Source organism: Melanostigma gelatinosum (assembly GCF_949748355.1).
Source record: "Melanostigma gelatinosum genome assembly, chromosome: 6".
NCBI lineage: Eukaryota > Metazoa > Chordata > Actinopteri > Perciformes > Zoarcidae > Melanostigma > Melanostigma gelatinosum.
The window spans coordinates 4,646,260-4,667,480 of NC_136639.1; the positions used below are offsets into that span (position 1 = coordinate 4,646,260).

General features: G+C 42.0%; 2 protein-coding genes across 2 annotated transcripts; one reads left to right on the forward strand and one right to left on the reverse strand.

Annotated features, from left to right (window-relative positions):
* Nucleotides 1-1,842: 1,842 nt before the first annotated feature.
* LOC306778083 (retinol dehydrogenase 14) lies at nucleotides 1,843-4,261 on the reverse strand. The gene is made up of 4 exons (XM_079269452.1): nucleotides 3,937-4,261; nucleotides 3,259-3,501; nucleotides 2,746-3,048; nucleotides 1,843-2,243 (listed from the first exon to the last, which is right to left on the reverse strand). Exons 1-4 carry the CDS (start codon nucleotides 4,055-4,057, stop codon nucleotides 1,984-1,986), a joined length of 927 nt encoding a protein of 308 aa, XP_079125578.1. The 5' UTR covers nucleotides 4,058-4,261; the 3' UTR covers nucleotides 1,843-1,983.
* A 428-nt stretch (nucleotides 4,262-4,689) lies between these two features.
* On the forward strand, nucleotides 4,690-20,463 carry susd2 (sushi domain containing 2; the record flags this gene model as incomplete). Its single annotated transcript, XM_079270731.1, has 13 exons — nucleotides 4,690-4,759; nucleotides 5,419-5,617; nucleotides 6,226-6,374; nucleotides 6,785-7,142; nucleotides 7,652-7,853; nucleotides 8,732-8,817; nucleotides 8,909-9,177; nucleotides 9,756-9,899; nucleotides 10,354-10,506; nucleotides 10,607-10,858; nucleotides 12,242-12,520; nucleotides 12,781-12,957; nucleotides 20,351-20,463. 13 exons carry the CDS (start codon nucleotides 4,690-4,692, stop codon nucleotides 20,461-20,463), a joined length of 2,451 nt encoding a protein of 816 aa, XP_079126857.1.
* Nucleotides 20,464-21,221: the final 758 nt, after the last annotated feature.

Genomic DNA, 21,221 nt, shown 5'->3' on the forward strand with positions numbered 1-21,221 from the left:
AATGTTTAGCGTTTTAGTATTTAGTTCACTGGATAATCCAAAATCAACGTTTTAAAGTACTATATCACATTGAAGCAAAATATCTGTAAATAAATACAATATTGTGATAAAGAAGGAATATTTTCAACATTGACCACAATGACCTGATACGACCACACAACCTGTTCTAAAGAGAGAGCTCAGTGTAAACAGAGAGGACATGTTGTAGTTTCAGACTGTGCACAGAACAACGCTAATGATTTCAGTTCAAATTAAATGTATTTAATGTGAAGAATAGATTTACAATAAATATAATTTAGAAATGTAAACAAACAGTAAATGTTTTGATTCAGCACTTATTTAAAAACTGTTTACGAAGTCCTCCATTTGAATCAAGATGTTTGACTGTAAGTTAACTATAATTACTTTAATTACTGATTATTTTCTTCTTGTAAAATACCAGAAAACAATGATATTCAGTTCCTCAGAGTGAAAGGTGACGTCTTCAAATGTCTTGTTTTGTACCAACAGTCCAAAACCCCCAAATATTCAGTGAACATTGACATAAAACAGAGAAAAGCATTAAATCCTCTCACAGGAGGAACAACTGGTGTTCACGACCGTTCTCCTTCATTCATCTTATATCACAAGCTGTTTCCAGACACGTTTTACATTCGTCACTCAACAAACTGTGCCAACACCTCTGATACATCCTGATTGTGTATGAATGATCAAAGCTGACATGATGGTAGAAGATGATTCATTGTGCAGCCCGACATATAAACTACAATAACAGTTGGGTTTCTTCTGTATGATAATATTAATCCTCTAGTTCTCTGATTCTTCAGATTATTGCCGTTCTCTTACGTGCTACACGTGTTTCTGTGACTTCAAGAAAATGTGTTACGGTGTTATCAATAAAATGATCATTGAAATAGAAAAGTGAATCAGTTTCTGTGTTTGCAAACACATCAAACTGCACCACAGCTTTGTATTTGTCTGATATTTTATTTTAAGGAATTAGTTACAAACCTGAAGGATTTCATACAGAAAGAAAGTTATTTACTGAAACAAGGATCTGATCATTGAAAGATAAATTATTCTAAAATGTAAAATAATAAACAAGCTGCACAAACTGAAAAGTTAAAAGAAAATCTCTGGAGGAACAGCAGTTCAATGCACAAGAAATATTTATTTCCTTATTTTACGTCTTGCCGGGTGGATGATGGCACCACGGCACTGTTCAGGAGCGTTCTGAAGAGTCTTCAGTCCACCGACACGTCATCCAAACTGACAATCGACAGGGAGTCACGGGGGAATCGTACTCGTCCACGTGTTCATGTTGCGGTCACAGAGATGACAGTTGTGATGTCACCTTTTTATTTTATTTATTGAAATTGAAATAAGACATCCATGTAAATGATTTCTATGTGAATTTGTGTATATTCTGCTGTGTAAAATCTGCTTACTTATTTAAAAAATATAAAGTTATATATTATATAATATAATATAAAGCTAGCCAGAGCTTAACTCCTGTAACGCCGATTTCTATTTATTTTTAATATCTTAACTATACACTACTGGTGCGTTGTACAATGGGCAGTGTGAAATGTATTTGTTGGCTGGTGGCATTCTTTTGCAAGTAGTGTGTGTGCGGGTATGTGGACTGGCGACAGTCTGTGTATGTAATGCATGTATGCAATATGTTATGAGTATTGTTTTTTTAACAGCAAACACTGTATGTATATTTCCAAGACAAATTTCCTTCGGGACAATAAAGTCTATCTTATCTTTTCTTAATTAAATGACAATGTGACAGAAATCATTGTAAAGTCTTTTATTTGTGCAAAACATTTCCTCTTAAATTAGACAAACACATGAAACTAAATCTTTACATCTGCATTGTACACAACAAAAATGTGAATGAAAAACACAAATGTAAAAAAAAAGAGAAAGCACAGAACCTTAAACAAATCGAAGGATGAGCTTCCCCCATTTCCACCATCAGGCCAGTTTCACCAGTCTCTCACTGGCCTCCCACAGTTTTTTTGCCACACCGGCGTCTCTTGCGAAAGGACGCAGAGTAGCTGGTCGGCAGTCGACGAAGTAGCCCCCGTTGTGTTTGGCAGCTTCATCCGACACAGCACAGTAGACGACAGTCTGAGCCCCGATCTCACACGGCACGAAAAACATCCACATGATCACCTGCATCAGCATGCGGAACAGGATGGAGTAGTGGCACGTCCAGCCGCTTTGGACAAAACCTGGAGCAACACATGGAAGCAGAGATATAAAGAATATATTTATGTTCAGGTTTGGCATCCTCTAGTTCGGCACGAGTCATTTTACATCTCGATTTAAGTTTATATATCGTGATGAATTAAATTGAGAAAAAACTTAAATGACCAGATATGAATGTCCGCTTGTGGCTGATCTAGTAAATTACAAGGTACTATACATCAACAATGCAAAAGGCCAGTAAATATATACAATGTCGTCATAAAGAAGCACTGCTCAATGATCACTATTGACCACAATGGCCTGATACAACCACACACACTGTTATCTCAGTGTAAACAGTGCTGTTGCACGCTGTACATAGACCAAACCTAAGTACTTCAATTCAAATAAAAACTGTTGATTGTAAATAAATACATTTACAATAAATATAATATGACGGTATTAATAGAAAGTACATTTATCGACACGGCATCTTAAAACAGACCCATTGAAAACAAGAAGCAGGAATTTAGCAGCCCCTCTTACCAGGGTGCACAGCATAGGAGGTCACTCCTTTCCCTTCAGCGACGCGGGCCACTTCCTGACTGAAGTAGATGTTAGCCAGCTTGCTGCGGCAGTAGGTGAAGAAGGGCAGCAGGTTGTAGTTGAGGTCCTGGAAGTCCAGCTTCTGGTATTTGTAGCTGGAGCACGTGAGGGTGACCACGCGGCTGGGGGCACATTCCTTCAGGCGAGGCAGGAGCAGATTGGTTAGGAGGAAGTGACCCAAGTGGTTGACGCCAAAACACATGCTGAAGTTGTCGTCCGTCCAGGCGAGGACGCCGGGCATTCCTGAGGAAGCGCCACAGAAGGTGAGGAAAGAGGTCAAAACACGGAGGTGGAGGAAGTAGAGACGTATACAGAACACTCTATGCTGAGATCCCTGACAAGGAAAAGCGTAACATAATCTTTTAATGCAATGTTCGCTGGTTAACACCTTTCCTTCTCTGGTGATATTGTTTTCACGAATCAAGAGTCCTCAATGTGTTGGACAAACCTCACCTGCATTATTGATCAGGATGTCAAGCCTCTTCTCTCTCTGGAGGAAGTCCTTGCAGAATTCCCTCACAGAGCGCAGGTTGGCAAGATCCAGCTCCACGTGAAGGACGTTAAGGCTGTGACTCTTGAACTTGATCTCCCTCACAGCCTTCTCTGCCTTGTCAGGGTCTCTGCAAGCCACGATGACGCGGGCGCCTCTCCTTGCCAAGGCGATGGCTGACTCCTTGCCAATGCCAGAATTCCCACCTGCGAAGAGCAAATCGACCAAAAATAGTGAATTCATCACGCGTCGTAAGTGCTGATAGGAGGGTTGTGACTTGAAGATGTTTTGGTGTCAGTGGTACTCAGATTTTTACTTAAAGTCGTTGTACGACAGTGTAAAATCACTCGTACAACTAAAAGTCATAGGAAAGGTAAAAGTACAAGTATCAGCATCAAAATATACTAAAAGTACCAAAAGTAAAAGTACAGATGCAGAATGGCCCATTTCAGAAAATGATATGTATTAATACTGTTGAATTACAATTATTGATGAATGAATGTGTTCATCACTTTACTGGTGCAGCTGGTAAAGTTCCTCCTTATCTTAATATAATACATTATGTACATATCGTCCTTAAGTACAGTACTTGAGTAAATGTACTTTGAATTTCCTGCAATGAGCAAGACTTGTTTATTTACCTGTGATAAGAACTGTTTTGCCATTAAGTCTTTTCACATCGGTGCAATACCTCCTCTTTTTCATCCATTTCAAAATGAAAAAGGCAACTAAAGACGCGAGGATTGTGTAGAGAAAGTACATTTTCCTGTATTTTAATATAAGCAGCAACAGTACTGCTGACTATGATAGCCTGGTGCTAACGTCAGCTAGCTGGTTAGCTTGCTAGTTAACTAAGAAATACGCCATTTATTTGACCCCCTACTCTTCCTCCATTCTGGTTCTGGTCGCGGTTAACGGGGCAGAGATGGTCCAGGACGAATTTAAAAACAACATAAGACAGTGTTATTAAATTTGATGACCACCCTCTTCCTCCTTTCTGAGGCACTGCAGAGAGATGTGGACAGACACGAACTGCACATGCGCCAAAATGCTCAAATCACGCAGCGTATCGCGAGAGTATATTGCCACAACGGGAATGAACGCAGGCGTTAACGATGTCGTTAAAAATCCAGGTTTAAATGCTTAAAAACGAAATTATAAATATGACAGTGTGGGTGTCGTGAAGCATGCATATTGTGTGTTGGTACGCCTGAAGAATTTTTTTGAAAATGAACGACCTACGTTGAACTAATGTCTGTTAATTTATAACTTCCTAACTGCCTAGTTGGTTTTTAAATGACCTTTGATACCCTGTACACCTCAATGCCAGGTAGGTATACTGTTTGCACAGGTATGTGTGTGCACGCAGTGTTTATTTGTTCTGTGAGTTAAACATGAGAGCAAACTTGAGACAGACCATTTTGCTCTGTGGAATTATTCTTATGTGCTCATCTGAAACAGCTGGTAAGTCACTTTCAAAGGTATTTTAGGGACTAAAGATGAATCTGAGCTGCTGTTTGAATTCATTTGACCATTTCTATTTCAACTTTTGCATAGAGGAAAGGAACCTTGCATTTTGAATGACTTGTTGGCATTGTATTACTAGATTTAACAAACCAAATCATGCAATGTGGTATTATAAAGGCAATGGTAATAATAAGTATATTTACTCAAGTGTTGTCTGCTTCTTAAGTACAATTTTGAGGCAATTTGAGTTTTTTCTACTAAATATTGCACTTTTTACTCCATTTTATTTACAAACAATTGTAGTTTAGATTCAGATTAACTGGAAAAAAATAAAATCAACAAATACAGGAAAACAAGATGTGATAAGGTCGATCAGCTAGCAGTATATTACGTTCTTAAAATGAGCCAGCAGCAGCGTAAAAATTATTAATGCATCAATAATTATGGTATTATTCTGAAATGGGCCCTTCTGTAGTTTTACTTTAGGTACTTTGAGTATATTAGGTATTGCTAATGTTACTTCTTCCACCACTAGGTATAGAATATAATTTTCATAGATTTCATAGATTTATTTCTATTTTATTATTTGAGGATTTTAGGAGCATTTGACTTCCTTGTTTAATTTGTTTCTGTTTTTTTTTGTTTTTTTTCACCAGGTCAAACATGCAGGGGAAAGTGTGGGGATATACTGGAGGAATGCTCCTGCCGTGCAACCTGTGTATCTTTGCTGAACTGCTGTGCAGACTACGATCAGTCCTGTTTCGAGGTGAGGCCTCACTCCAGCTCCATGTTGGGTGGAAGAGTTCTCAGGATCCTCGGTCTGGTCCTTCGTCCTGGTGGGCGCCTTGTCTGCAGGTGTGTGTCTACGAGTGACCTTTTGACGCACGTCATGATCTAAACCTGGCATATCTCCATCATGGGATTATTTACATTAAACATATACAGCATATACTGTGCAGCGCATGTGTTTTGCAGTAGGTTGCAAAGAGGAGTTTTCAGGACCTTCGCAAACTTTGTTACAAACTTTGAAGATGTTAAGCACAAAACATGTCGGTGGAGTTTCTCATTCATTGAGGTAGCGTCACAAAACAAATGAATGATGAAATGATGGACGTGATTAGAAAGTGTGCTGTTCATGTAAGCTCTACGTCTTCATAATATTCCTATATTTAAAGCAACTGGAAACAGCCTGTCTATACAAAGAACAGATCATGGTGGCTTTGAAATGGCATATTTAATTCTTCGATATTTCAGTATTAGTACAATTTCAATAGTAATTTCATTCACTGTATGTTTCATTAATTGAATCCCATTGAAAGCTTTGAAGCCCAACATTAGCCAGACATATTCTTTTCCGAATGTTTTTAATTGTTATCTTGTATGAAAGTACTTGAAATGGTTATTCTACGAACCCAAATGATGAAGGAGAAAGTAGTCGTGTTGTGTGTCTGTTTCTGTCACAGATTCAAGGATGAGATTGATCAAGAAGGGTTTCTTGATGCTGAAGGCCGCGGCTCCTGTGTCTCTCCTTTATTGTACGAGACGGGTTGGATTCCATTCACCGTCTCGACAGATGGAATACATTTCGACAGATATGGAGAGTACTTGTCGGGTGTGTTATTGACATGAAAACAAATGTTTTAATTTTTTTGCAAACACCCGAACCCTTCATGTGATTTAGAATCCATCATACATTCTTGATTTAGGATCAGTGAGACATTTTTTAAATGGCTTTTAAGATGCCATTTTTTACACATCTCTTGTATTAACTGCTACTTTGAAAAGAATAAATGACATTTTGCAGTAATTATTACTGCTGAGAAGCCACTATTTATGCAACTGTAACTGTTTCATCAAGAGTTTTTTTTTAACAAATTGAGCATTTTATTGCAGTTCTTTTCTCTTGTCTCTCCTTATGTTTGCACAACCTGACTTTGACTTTGGATCAACAAAACATCTGGTTACACACAAAACTGCTTACTTGTGTGTCCCCTTAATGTTTTCTGGTTTTCACTGTGCTAGTCCACCCCAGTAAAGCAGACCGAGCCTTTGAAGTCAGTCTGGTGAATGCAACACAGTGGCAGTACTACGGCACGCCGAACGCGGCAGGGCGGCTTAAGATGACATGGAATAGCTCTTTGATTGGAGCAGAGAAGGTCAACATAGAGCTGTGGGGTTACAGAGAGCTCAGCAGGAGCACAGAGGCAGGGACGAACGCATCGTCTCCTCTGCAGGCCGAGCTGAGCTATCTGCGCTCACTCGGCAGGAGTCTGCCCAACACTGGTGCCTTCGGCTTCCTCCCCGAACCCTCAAAGGGCTTCTCTGACTGGGAGTTGGGGAATATCCGCATCACTGCTAGTTCGACGCCAGATGGAGCAAGGTATCCATAATAAGCATCATGGATGAACACAAGCATTTTAGCAATGTCCCACATCCAATGGAAACATTTTCTTTCCGCCCATATTTGGGTGATACCGGAAAAACATTTCTCTCCATCTCCGAAACGCTTCGCCGATATTGACACGTGTTCGATAACCTCCATAGTCAGATTCTGTTTTGGATGAGACCCTCTTCCTTTTTTGACAGAATAATTGACAGAAAATGTATCGACAACATTTTTGTTTTTCGAATAATTGCTATCTCCAGCTTCTCAAATGTGAGGATTTGCTATTTCTCAGTGTTGCATATATGTAAATAGAATATTTTTGGCTATTTCTGTCACCTCATGCTCTTCGAAATTAGTGGAGTTTCTTCATTTTACTTTTTTTTTTTTTTTACTGTACCATTAGTCGATTATCAGACACAATATTCATCACTTAATTACTTTCAGCCCTAGCTTGAACTTTGATTTTAAGATAATATTGTAATGATTTCGTCGATTGATTGCAGGCATGTGCAGGGGCTCTGGAGCAGAGGTCATGTGTTAGCCTGGCACCTGGAGCAGCCTTTCAGAGATGACTCGGCAGCCTGGGCCAAGAGAAAATGTCTGCAGTGGGACGTCCTGGAGAGGAAGCTGCCCTTCTTCCTGGACGAGCTCATTGACTGTCCTTGCACTCTGGCACAGGCCCGAGCGGACACAGGCAGGTTTCATGTGAGTGCACTTCAGTGACTCTGGTATTATTATATTAATCTAAATGTGTTATGATTGCCTCAGATGTTTTGTTTGTCATTGACTACTAAGTTATTGGTTGATGAACATTTAAAGTATGATTTCAACTGCTAATTAAGCTAAAGCGGAGGCTTTTTCAGCATGCCATTAATGGCAGCATGCTCTAGCAATTCAATACCTTTTTGAGAGAGAGAGAGAGAGAGAGAGAGAGAGACAGAGAGCGAGAGAGAGAGCGAGAAAGAGAGAGAGAGAGAGGGAGAGAGAGAGAGAGAGAGAGAGAGAGACAGAGAGAGAGAGAGAGAGAGAGAGAGAGAGAGAGAAAGAGAGAGAGAGAGAGAAAGAGAGAGAGAGAGAGAGACCTTTTTTTCGAGAAAAAATATGAAAGCAATATAAGGATGGTCAAGGTGAATAAATGCTTCGTCTCTCGACTGTTAATTTAAGACCAAAATGAAATATCAGACCAAGAATTGTAACATGAAATAGTATGCGCAGTTCCTATTATACATTTTATTCAACGTTCAAGTCGGAGATAATGATAAATATTATAAATCGGAAAAGAAATTATGTTTTCGAGGTCAAATTTATCTGGCAAATATATTCCAAAATGACACAGAATTACACTAAAACGATGAGAGACACCTTGTGATTAGTGAGCCTGAGTTTCAGTAGAGAACATGCTTTGTGATGAATCATATGTGATCAGCGTTAAGGGCACTTACTTTATTACAGGTCTGTTAAAGTCAGCAGCATTGACACTGATCAATAAGTATTGATTCTTGAACCTAAATGTATTAATTGCCAAATAACATGAAATCCCATTCATGATGTGACTGAGATATTTATTGACTGTGTGACTTCAGACTGACTCTAGCTGTGACATTGAGAGGGGCAGTGCGTGCACTTATCACCCGGGTAGTGTCCACTGCGTCAGAGCAGTTCAGGCCAGGTAGGAGTCACAAGAGGACAGCTCACATTTTAAAGTGAAAGTAGAAGCACTTTCTTCACTTCTTGACAGGATTTTCTTCTCCTATTTCCAGTCCTACGCATGGATCGGGGCAGCACTGCTGCTATGACAGCGCAGGCGCTCTGATGCTGACGGGAGACTCGATGGGTGGCAGCACCCCAGACAGGGCTCACGACTGGGGCTCGCCTCCGTACAGGGAGCCACCGCGGGTGCCGGGGTACTCCCACTGGCTTTACGATGTCATGAGCTTCTACTACTGCTGCCTGTGGTCTGACCACTGCCACATCTACTTCAACCATCGGCCGTCTAGCGGTTGTCGCAACTACCAGCCCCCAAGAGCCGGTGAGACTATTCATAAGTCATGTCAAAAAGGGATAAACCAGCCTCCACAAGGAGGGATTGTAATTATCGGTAAACTCATATTCATGGCCTACTTTATTGCCTTTGTACATGCCCTGTAAAGAAACAAGTCAAGTATTAAATTTAGCATTATAAAGAAACTAAGACTGTAAAAAAAAGTACATCACAAACTGCAAGAAATAGTTCATCTTTGTTTAACTGCCTCTGCGTGGCTACACACACACACACACACACACACACACACACACACACACACACACACACACACACACACACACACACACACACACACACACACACACGTGCTCCAGACATTACAGCAGCAGGTAATACCAGATCAGTTTGCAGGAGAAGTAAATGGATTACAGACCGCGGCTGAGAGTTAATATTTGGATCGTGTTTTGACGACCTGCTCTCCAGACACTGTAAACGCAACAATAAGCCGCATACTGATATGAGAGTGAGAGATCAGCTGTGTGCTGTTCGAAATAAACACAGTTTGTGCCAAAGTGTGTATTTGTCGTAAACGCATCAGTGATTTGTTTCTCGGCGCCTCACAGGTGTTGTCCTCGGAGATCCGCATTTCATAACGTTCGACGGCCTCGGCTACACTTTCAATGGCAAAGGAGAGTTCTGCCTTGTGTCTTCGGCGGACAGAGAGCTGAGTGTTCAGGCCAGAACAGAAGAGGTGAAACTTAAGAACGGTGAGTCCACGTTTGACGTGAAAGCCCCGTCTGTGTCCCCTCTTTCGTCCCCATGCTGCTACTGTAGCAGCTTTGTTTGGATGAAACGTGTTCCAGTACTTGTGGAGAGACCGTATCTTGTTTTAATTTTTTTAAGCAGTCACAAGATTGATTGCCTGCCTCCAGAGTTCACTCAGACATAATGACCTTTGTATTCCTTGCTGTAGTCTTTTTGTTGTTGTTGCTTGCACTCTTCTCTTTCATGCGCTTTAAGGCTCCCTCTTATCTTTTACGCAGTTCTGCAAGTGATGTCATGTCCTCGTGTGAGTGAAACATGTTGGCTCTGTAAAATGACCCATTTCCTCAGTTCCCTCTTGTTTTCGGTCAGTCTTTATTGGGGTCGGACGTGGTGAAGAAGAACTTCATTGTTTGGAATTTCCACTGTAAGAGTGTGATGTTTATGTCGCCCACCAAGGTACCTTGGCCAAAGCCACACGGCTGTCATCAGTGGCTATGAAGGAGAAGGCCTCTGATGTCATCGAGGTGCGTCTCGCCGAGGGCCAGCTTCAGGTGCTGAAGAACCAGAAGGTCCTACCTTTCACCGAGCAAAGCTGGATGGACCTCCAGGGTGAGATCATTCAGACACTCCTGACCGGTTAATTCTAGTTGCCATCTTCCCTAAAATCAATATAAAAGATGAGAATACAAACCCAGTGTCTCTTTCGTAGGAGTGTTTGTGTTCGCCCCCGGCCTTCAGAATGTGACGGTAATCTTCCTCTCTGGAGTCGGCGTTGAGGTTCGTGTGCACGAAGGATTCATGGCAGCGACCGTCCTGCTGCCCACAGAGTTCACCAACCACACTCAGGGTCTCCTCGGCCGGATGAACTATGACCCATTAGATGACCTGTTGACCCAACGAGGAGAGATCATCTCCTCAGCCGACGCCACGCCGGAGGAGATCTTCACCTTTGGAGCTGGCTGTGAGTGTGAAAGACTGTTGAACATCAGTCATTGCTGAAATATGCTGAAATAATCAGTTTTCACTCCAAATCAGCACAAGAGAGATAGAGAAAGTAGAGCTCTGGCCAAACTACCAAATAACCAATATTTTACTATTTCTGCCTGTTCTGTTTATTACATCTTGATAGCAGACTTACCGATTTTCCTCTTACATTTACATTTGCATCGTAATCTTTCAGGTGGGCCCTAAGGCCATGAACAGAAGCCAATATCGGCAAATTTCTGCCTATTTTAACTGAAGACATTTAGACAACATCATAATATTTCAAGTGGACACTTGTGCCAGTCAGTGTATTAGAGTTTAAAAGTATTTAAAAGTATTATTTTTAATTTACTTTAAGAGCAACAGGTATAGAAAAGGTTATATAACATGTGGTCACACCAATAAATGAATGTAATGTCAAACGTTTAACTGTTAGGTAGTCATATTATTTGATAGAAACTGGATTTTCTGTGGCACATCAGGTTTTCTGGTCGAGAAACACAGATTTTATTGCATTTAAATGGGTTAAAAACGACGCATTTACTATTGTTTTGCCCGTGACTACTTGTATTTTTCTGTATATGGCCCACAATCAAAAACGTTTGGTCGCGCCTGGACTAGAGACCCACTCATAATTACCCATCATTGTGTCTTTATTAACGACTACCATACTTGAGCCACGTTTGGCCGAAGGCTTCGAGAAACGTTTTAAGGGGGCACGGGAAGAAAACAAGGCACATGTTAAGAGTTAGCTCAGCTTCAGTAGATTCCAGAGAGATAGCGGGCGCTGCGACCACACAGTGCACGTGAAACCACTTCTCTGGAACATCAGTTGGGGCCAGACCGCACACGTACACGATGATAATATCTCGGCTTTAATTACAGTACAAATCCCTCGGAACGACTTTTCATGCGCTTGACCTTTTGACTGAAAGCATATGCTTCCGTCTCAGTGCAGCAAACACCCATCCTAAGCTTGTGGGAACTAATAGATTTAATGTTGCAGATATTTTTGTGTGCATCAAGGTCTGCGCCCAAAGTGAAACCATGATGGCATGCTGTGTGTGAGTCCTGCACTGAGCTCTCAGAGTTATGCTCTTATCTCCAAATTATGGCGTGCCTCATATTCTCTCGTTTTTGATACCGTGTTTCAGAGGATCGGTAGTTTAAGCCAAGCAGTCTGATTGGTCAAAGATAAACGCTGCATTGGCAATAATAAGTTGTGTGATTTTGGATACTTCCGACATCTCAACTACAACTATTGACATTAAAAGAGTTGGTTTAGGATCAGTTTAAAACTTGTAACAATCCAACATAGCTGCACAACTTAACTGGTGTTTTGTTTTATTTGTATCCACAGGGAACATTTCAAAGGAGTCCTCCCTTTTCACATATGACTCAAAGTACCTCTTGGATACCTACTGTTCACCACCCAGCCACGATGCTGCTTTTGTTCCCGCCTTTTCTCTGCCTGAGAGGCCGGATGACCCTCTGGTGGCAGACATGTTGACGATGTGCTTTGGAGAAGGAGCACAGTTCTGTAAATATGACACGCTGACCGCTCGGAGCCTCGCAATGGGGAACGCCACACTAGGGGCCTACCAAAATCACCAGGCCCTGATGGAAGCCCTGGAGCCAGGTACAGCACCATGTGAAACAAGACCTGTGTGTTATTGCCAAAGTGCAACTGTATCATTCATGTTTGTTCTTCTTTTTATACTAAGATAGATAATGACATGCCGGAAAAGTGGTGCATTTCTAGCCATAAAAAAGCTTATTGTCATGAAACAATAAGTTATTTATGTTTATACATCTGCATATCTCTCAAAAAAACATTTGACTGTCACTAATAACGGCCGGATGAAGTTTTAATGTTGATTATTGTTACTGTTCCTTTAGTGGTGTCTTGTGGCTGGCTCCCCACACCCAGGAATGGGAAGAAGAATGGAACACAATACCTCGAGAGGAACGCTCTGAGCTTCCTCTGCAATGAAGGCTTCATGCTGTACGGCTCAACGGAGCGAACTTGTCTGGATGATGGGACCTGGACTGGAGAGCCCCCCTACTGTATAACAGGTTGGTTCTAATATGAAACAGCTCGTCTCTATTATTAAGTCTACGATAAATATTACCTGCCCGATAAACAATACCTAGAAACCTTGGTGGTACATTAACAGAGCCTTTGACATCAGAGGTTTGAGAGCCAGCCGCAGGATGAGCTGTGTTTTTGGAAATCAACCCCCGAGGACACCGAAAAGTTCAAAGTGAATTATATAATTTTAACAAACTTCCAAATCTACATTATCTTAAACACAGACCGGCAGAGATTCCTGGTATTACCACATAGCAATGACATTATTATTTTGAAAATAATTATTTATCTCCAGCACGTTCACTCATATACGACATAGGAAACCAAAGGCTGCAGCAATGTTAGAAGTCTTAAGTGCAGCGTATTTCCATGATATCATTTAGATTTGGTTAAAACATGAAAAACCATTATTTATTTCACCCTTGTTGGTTTTCGCCTGTATCGTTCTAGTCAGTGTGTGAAGTAGGTGTTATATGTTTTATTCTCTCTCTTTTATTCACTCGTGTAACAGTTTCCCACGATTGCTCTAGAAAGGCACGACATGAATGTATTTGCTTTACTCACTTACTTTAATGACTGACTAACTCCTCACATGTTTTATATTCTCATCCAGTCTCTTTGAACGCAAAGATCCAATGGGGTCGGCTCTGGGTTGCTCATGCAGACCATTAGCTACAAAGCTATGAACTCCTTAACCTGGATTGGCTCGGCTTTCTGTTTGTAAATGAGAAGCACCTGGGTCCGTCTGAGGGTTTCATTCATCATCCCGACGGTGAACTCTCTGAGAGTATTGTTGTAGTCGTCGACTGTCGCCATCAGGCGGCAGTATTTCCTACTAAATTCCTCGTGTGACTGAGCAGACGTTTTCCTCTCTTTGTGCTATTGTGCAGTGTGAAGCAGGCTGGTTTTTAGAAAACGTTGAGAAGTAAGTGGTAACGGCACAGAAAGATCTTTAATCACGTAGTTGGGTAATAATAAAAAAGAACCATACTCTCAGGCGATGAAGCCAAAACCCTTAAAATGATTGAAACCTAAGTGAAGTGAGATGAAGCAAAGAAACGAAGCTACTTGACTTGCGATCCACCTCCTCTTGCATCCCTTCATGGCTTCACCCCAGGCCTCCATCATTTCCTTGCTAGAACTGCAAACAGAGACTTCCTCTTGATCGTAATCGGGGGAGGATCAACTTCATATGGCAGATATTGAGGTCCAGGTATCGTGCTGGGTCACAGCTGGGCACAATCGATCCTGGCTCCTTCATTAGGTAAACCTATACGTTTCCTAACTTTGTTATCCAGTGCAGCGCTGTTTAGGAATGTTTCTGATTGAGCCAGGTGATGTTTTTGTTATTTCTTTCATTTCTCCTTTGGCTTACAGCTCACAGTGACATTAGGCCTGGGTGGTATCTGTTTTTTCATACGTTTCTGACATTTCACTGAGTTATACGACGGTATATGGTGGACAGGGGGCGGGGCTTGTCTCGGGTTGTCACTTAAAAGCCAGCCCACCTTGGCGGTAATGCACCTTAACCTGTTTGCCACCCGTCATACAACCAAAAAAGAAGAAGAAGCCAGTTCAAGTTAGGAGGTACGGCATTCTTGCCATCGCCATCTTGTTTTTTTGTTTTTTAACCAGTGAACCGAAGTGACCATATTTGGACTGCAGAGGAGTGACGCTGTGGTAGAGACACTCTATACGGCCTGGTAGCGACCTATCAATCACAAGGTAGCCCCGCCCTAAAGCACACCCTGTTTTATGGTCTATTTGACTCTAAATGGACCATAATCATGAAATGAACATCATGCTGTATTAAAGAAGACTTGACACTCGCGATTGAGACCATAAACTCATGTTTACAATGTTTACTGAAGTAAAGTTAGAAGTAGGGACTTCTTTTTACAACCAGAGGAGTCGCCCCCTGCTGGTCAGTAGAGAGAATGCAAGTTTAAGACCCTTCCTCATTGAACCCCCTTTTCAGAACCGGAGGTTGCCGCCTGGCCTGAACCAAGTTGTAAGTAACTTCAGACGAACAACCTTCACTTAAATCAGCAGCAGGTGACAAGAACGCCACGGGAGCTGTATCATTTATTCGCGGACAAATAGCTTGAATTGAACACACACTGAACTGCTACGTTCACAGCCATACCTGTTCTGCTAACTTTGTACTCGTTCCCTCTGTCCCACTCTCGATACCTCGGCAGCGCACTCGCTAATGTTACCCGGCACACAGCTGCTACCGACGGAGAACAAAGAAGATATGCGGATGTTGGCGGCAGACTGTCAGTTGAATAAAATCATGTGACAATCATGGAGTTCGAAGAAGACTCAACCCAGAACAGTCAGTCGCCATCTCTCCAACTACAATACATCACATCAACACAGCATAATGGAAAACAGAGAGTCTCTGTTTAGGACGGTGTTGAAAGTCACACCGTCGGGATTCCCTGGTTTACTGTAATACCACTCAGGCCCATGTGGCATGCTTCCTGGCAAAAAAGCCATACCAGCTGATGTCATTTCTGTCGGCTTACTGCGAGGACTAATCAGACAGAAAGTTTAGAAAGTATCTACGAGGGTTCAAGTGTTGTGGATTTGTCTGGAGAGAGTCTCACACGACGGACACGTTCACATGCACGTATAGATAAAAGCAATCATACAGGGCGAGGTAGAGCCTCGGCTGTACCCATGCGTGTTGCACACACACACACACACACAAAGCCTTTTTTTAAAGCTATATGTGGCAACGGTCACACTTGCTCCAGCACTCTCATTACACAAATCAGAGATAAGAACTGTCAACATGACCAGGGGGACTCCATGGCAGGTGTTGCATGAGCTGTTACCTCCACCGTTCAAATGTGACCTCTAGCCATGTAAACAACACTAAATACAGGCCCGAGCAGGAGACGCCCCGACGGATCCCTCCTCCTCCTCCTCTTTATCTGAATCACCGCAGCACGGCGTGGAGGCTGAACAGCCAGAGAATTGCAGTCGTAGCCGAGATGAAAACGCTGTGCCGCTCAACAACAAATGCCGCTGCATCCAGTTTGACTTCTTCTGTGAGTCACTTCAATGAGCCTTCAGCAGAGGTGACACTAAGTCCCTTCCATTTAAAGTGAATGATGTTAACATCTTTGGCTGGAAAGACGAGAGTGTTGGAGAGGTGAGGGTGGGGTTTGGGTAGAAAGTCCTTGGATTGTTTTTGATCTAAGCACAAACAGGGTCATGGGAGACTAGAGAAGTATGAGGTTATAGAGTTTACTAGCTCGGCTGCGCCTTGTCACGGTCTTCTGAAAAACAATAGCCCTGGCTGAGTATCGGATGCATACCAATAACAGGATCACCCCACCTTGATGGCATTATAACATAAATAGAATTCCTTGCGCAGAGGAGAAGAAAGTGATTCAAGGAAAGGTGACAGCTGCCAGAGAGGCGTAGAGCGATTTTCACAGGAGACGGTGACGTGGGTTGCAAAACAAAGCCTCACTCAATTTTCTGCCTGTGGTTCTCTTCTCAGATTCCCCTGAGATAAGAGGGGGGAGAGAGACGGAGGCGGTTGGTACCGTAAATGCAGCTTACGTAGAAGAAGAGGAGTTTGAGCTCAAGACTTTAAAACCACGTTTAGAGATGTTTTGTTACCTTTGTTCCTTCCCGATACGATGTCTAAACTGCGGCCGATACAGAGTACTGATCCAATACCCCAAAACAAAAACAAAGTATTTATATTATCATGATTTTACAGCTGTATAGTGTGCTACTAATCCTGTATGAATGTTGTTGTTGTTGTTCGGCTTGGCTCAGGTTAAACTAATTCATCCGGAGAGCGAATGCCATAAAGTTTTCTTTCATTATCCAGTTTGACAATCAGTCATCACTGAAAAAGGACTGAAATAAATGAACTCAACAGAGATGAGAAAGAAGCGCGAAATTCCAACTCGCCAGCACAACATCCTTTGCGGAACGTACTGCTTGAAGAGACGCTGCTTCTGAAACATTAAAATGAAATGAAGTCAACGCACATTCTGGGTTCAATTTTAGGACAGTTGCTAATATTTATCTCAATTTCTGTGAGTTCAGTTTCTCAGAATTCATAGAGTTGGATAAGAACATACACACATTTACATTCAGAGACACGCATACCTGGCCTCAGGGTCCCAGACCACAAGATAGCTGTTGAAGCTGAGTCTAATTCCTGTGCACACTTTCATGTTCCAGAGCTTCTACAAAAGTGTGGTACGAATCTCTGACCATGGAAGGAGTCAACAAGCCTGTTTAGGCACAACAAATGTGTTAGTTGGCTGCTACTTTGCCTTTTTCGTGTTTTTGTAGTGTGATTATGCAGCTGGGTGTTTTTGTTCAGTTTGTACTTGGAACATTTGAAGTCTGAAGCCATCTGACACATGGTTCAAATACCAAGAATACTTCCACCCATCACATTAAGTCAGACAGGGTGAGATACACATATCAGATGACAACAGCTTGGTACAGAGACACACACACTGTTTCCAGGGAGGAAAAAATGTCAAGAGAATTATTTTAAGATCTCAGCTCTGATAAATAGAATACCTCCCTTGAAGACAGGGGGGGGGGGGGGGGGTTAATCTTGAGAATTTTTTAAATCAACAAACCGAAAACCCCAGCCCAGTGTTGCCATCTATGTTCCAATGAAAAGCGCTACCAGCACTAGTGCCAAAAGTTGCTAAATCTAGCAAGAAAGTCGTCAAGTCAGCAACACTGACAGTCCCCCAAATTGTCGTTATGGAAGTAAGCAACGAACATGGCTGTTCTTGCATTTGATCACGTGACTGCTGTTGGGATGGAATGGGAATTTCAACAAAAAAAGATTGAAATAGTTTTTGAAGAAGATTACCAACTCTGCCTTCAAGAAATGCTATGTGGGAAGAATGAAGCTCGGGGGTCAAAGGGCGCGCTAGCGTTATGAAACAAGAGAGAAGTTCAGTTTCTCATTGACTTCTACACAATCAGACTTCTTTTAAAAACCAGAGTCGCCGCCCCCTGATGGCGAGTAGAGAGAATGCAGGTTTAAGGCACTTCCGCATTGGCCTCACTTTTCAGACCGAGAGGTTGGCGCCTGGATGAATGATGCACATCATCTTTCAACCCCATGAAGTCTGTCATGTGTTAATCCCCTCTCACTGGAAATGTAATGGTCCAAAGTGAGTGCTATCGCTCCCTGGCGCCTTACTTTTTGATCAATAAAGCAGGAGGGGAGTATTACAGTGGATTAACGAGATGGCTTTGGGATTTTGCAAGCAGAAAAAAAGGAAAAGGTTTTACGTTATCGCTGATTGACTGCCAGTCCGCCACGTGTTCCCGCTACAATAATACTCTGCAGCTTGTCGCACTGATGCCGAAGGCTTCGGCGTCCAGCAGTTTGATGCCGGTGCTGCGGCATCCAAGGACTGGACATGGGTAGCGAAACTGATTGGTTTAGAAACTTCAGGAGATACTTGTACACGTGGGTGTGTATTTCACTGGGTCTCTGCATGCCTGCGTTCGTTTGATGTTCCAAGGCTGACGGCATTTTAAAAGGACCAGCACCTGCAGTGCTTACCTGACAAACATCTGCCACACTTGACATATGTCCGTGCATTCATGCGTTAGAGGATGACGGTACTCTGATAATTATCTTCCTCCGCACGTCTGTATACTTGCCTGCCTTTTAAAGAAGAACTCCTGGCTCAGTTTACTGTATAAATAGTCAAATATATTGCAAAGCAGTTCAGTGAACTAGAGGAACATTTCAGATGTTCTAATTTGATCAGACCTCTGAATCGCTCCTCACTCAGATTTGGTCAGTGATTCAAATAGTTCTGATGTTCAGCTCAACTGTTTTGGCCAGTTGGAGACCCACTCAACCAATCAGAGTGTTGTGGGCGGAATTAAAGATAAGGACATCATCTTGCTTTGTCGCTAGCTAGCTACCTACATTCATGAAAAATAGAAGTAAATATATAACAAATTGGCAAGAAGATAGAGATGTATTGGTCTCCTAAGTCATGACCGAAGTAAAACTTTCCCCCTACAAGTTTCAGTTTGAATTGCACGGTAACTTCAGATAAATTCAGCTCAATTGGTTTTTAAAAGTATTTGTACTTTTCACCAGTTAACCAGCCCACAGGCTAATTTAGCAGGGCAATGGATTCTTACACTGATATAAGTATAAAGACAACCTGTGTTAAAATATGAGGTGCTTAATGACATCGATTGACAACGGAAAAGTGATGGTTAGATTGCCATAGACTACAAGTGAAGGTGACATTAACAATCACATCTGACCAAGCCGTACATTTCCATTTATACATGTTACATTTATACACAAGCTGCCTCCTTAACTATGTTCACACTGACGCTAAAAGCAATAAATAGCTGCAACCTCTCTTCATGAAGACAAATGTGTTACGTCATCGCTTTTAAAGCCTTTGCTCCCTCATCCTGGGTTGAGCTCCAGAGACATTTTAAACGAGAATATTTTATAAGCATGCAAGATTTCAAAACCAGGATTAAGGATCCTTTAAGCAGTGACTGTACTTGTCCAGACACTGAATTCTTGGATGCAACTTGCTGGTTTGTTTTCAGTCTGTCTGCTCTTTTATGTGACATTTGTTTATGTTTTTATATTGTTTGTAACTTTTTACTGTTTTGTTTTTAGATACCTGTGTTTTAATGTGGGGTAACCTTTGCGCCGCCATCTTGTCCAGGACCCCCTCGCAACAGAGATTAAAGATCGCAATGGGAATAGCCTGGCTAAGTAAAGGGGCAAATAAAATACATTTACCGCAATCACAGCTGTTGTTTTATGAACAGTCAAAGGCCGACACTGTGGCTGCCACGTTCACAGGAAAAAAACTCAATTGTTGGAGCAAGTTTTTTGCTCCTTAATCCTTTATTTACCAGATAAAACACACTGAACATGCATTTCATCATTCAGCCACAAACTGTTACACCCATCCTTACCGAGGAGCTTCAACCACAGTCCTCTCCTGAGCAGCTCCCCCTGATGCCTTGCTCAAAGGCACCCTGACTGTTGATTGATCTTCCACTCAATCTGATTCTGTTGTATTTTTAGCTTTTGTTGTTTTTTGCAGTTTACTTATTTATCATACCTTTACTGTTTGAGTATTTATTGTTTTCTTTTGTTCTCTACGGATGTCTCTTGTTGCGCTCTCCACTGTGCTGCTGTCGTCCTGCAACTGTTCCCTCATCGTTTTCCCCTCATGTGTTTACTTCTAATGCTTCCCAGGTTGACTTTTCTATCGAGCCAGATATTAAAAGCTGTGGAGGACGGATGGATCGTGTAGAAGGATCAATGGCTGATAGCAGTGACTGATTTCTTTGTTGTTATTATCTTCACAGTTAATAACGTGGGGTTTGTACTTGGCGCCGTTGGTTCCCTCTCAGCGCTGGTCACGATGGGAGTAATGATCCACCTGCACAACAGGAAACAAAAGAGGTGGGTCCACACGTGATTCGCTTCATGGTAAAATGAATTCCTCTCTTCCACTGGTGCTACAGGATCCAATATAGGAAACAAGAAACACCATCAAAATCAGTTTTAGGATTTATAATGCCTTTTACACTTGATTGCTGCTGCAGATGAATTATTTCTCTCAATTAAAAAAATGCTGCATTCGTAGGTGTCAGCCATCATATATCATCTTCCATCTACTTACAACATAAACATTGTTTTACAAAACAAACAATAATAATAATATATACGTGTGTGTGTGTGTGTGTACCATTTTCAAACCATTGGCAGAGCTTTTAATGCGTCACCTTCGTTATGTAGCGTCTTTGTCATTCACGAGTATGTATGTAGCAGTGAGTTAGAGTTACAGTGTGACTTGGGTGATTCTGAATTGTCCCTTTAATACACCGAAAGTGACACATTAGCAAAAACAAACCAACCGATCGAGGCGGCCGATAGACCGGCAACGCCCGTGTTCTGCGAGGTAAAAGTTCTGTTTCTGCCAAAGGAGTTCTGTGGCTTTGCAGAGATTAGATCAGACTAAAATCCTCCACTGGTCAGACAAACTCTGAATAATGGCTTTGTTTTTTGTTTGGTAGGTCTCCAGCCGTAGCCGCCGGTATATCTTTCATTCTGTCTGTGAATAGATAGATGATATGTTGGAAATAGGAGGCACTTGATACCTTGTGAAAACCGGTCCAGAGGTCTTCTTCCCCTCCCATTTCCTCTCAGTAGCGAAATTGCCAACAAAGACACAAC

What these genes read in the sequence shown, in the direction of transcription:
- LOC306778083 (XM_079269452.1), bottom strand. Translation starts at nt 4,057, where the DNA reads ATGTACTTTCTCTACACAATCCTCGCGTCTTTAGTTGCCTTTTTCATT. An exon ending in CAAAACAGTTCTTATCACAG is followed by an intron (nt 3,502 to 3,936) that starts GTAAATAAACAA and finishes TGCTCTTCGCAG; the next exon opens with GTGGGAATTCTGGCATTGGC. An exon ending in CTCCTATGCTGTGCACCCTG is followed by an intron (nt 2,244 to 2,745) that starts GTAAGAGGGGCT and finishes GTGTTGCTCCAG; the next exon opens with GTTTTGTCCAAAGCGGCTGG.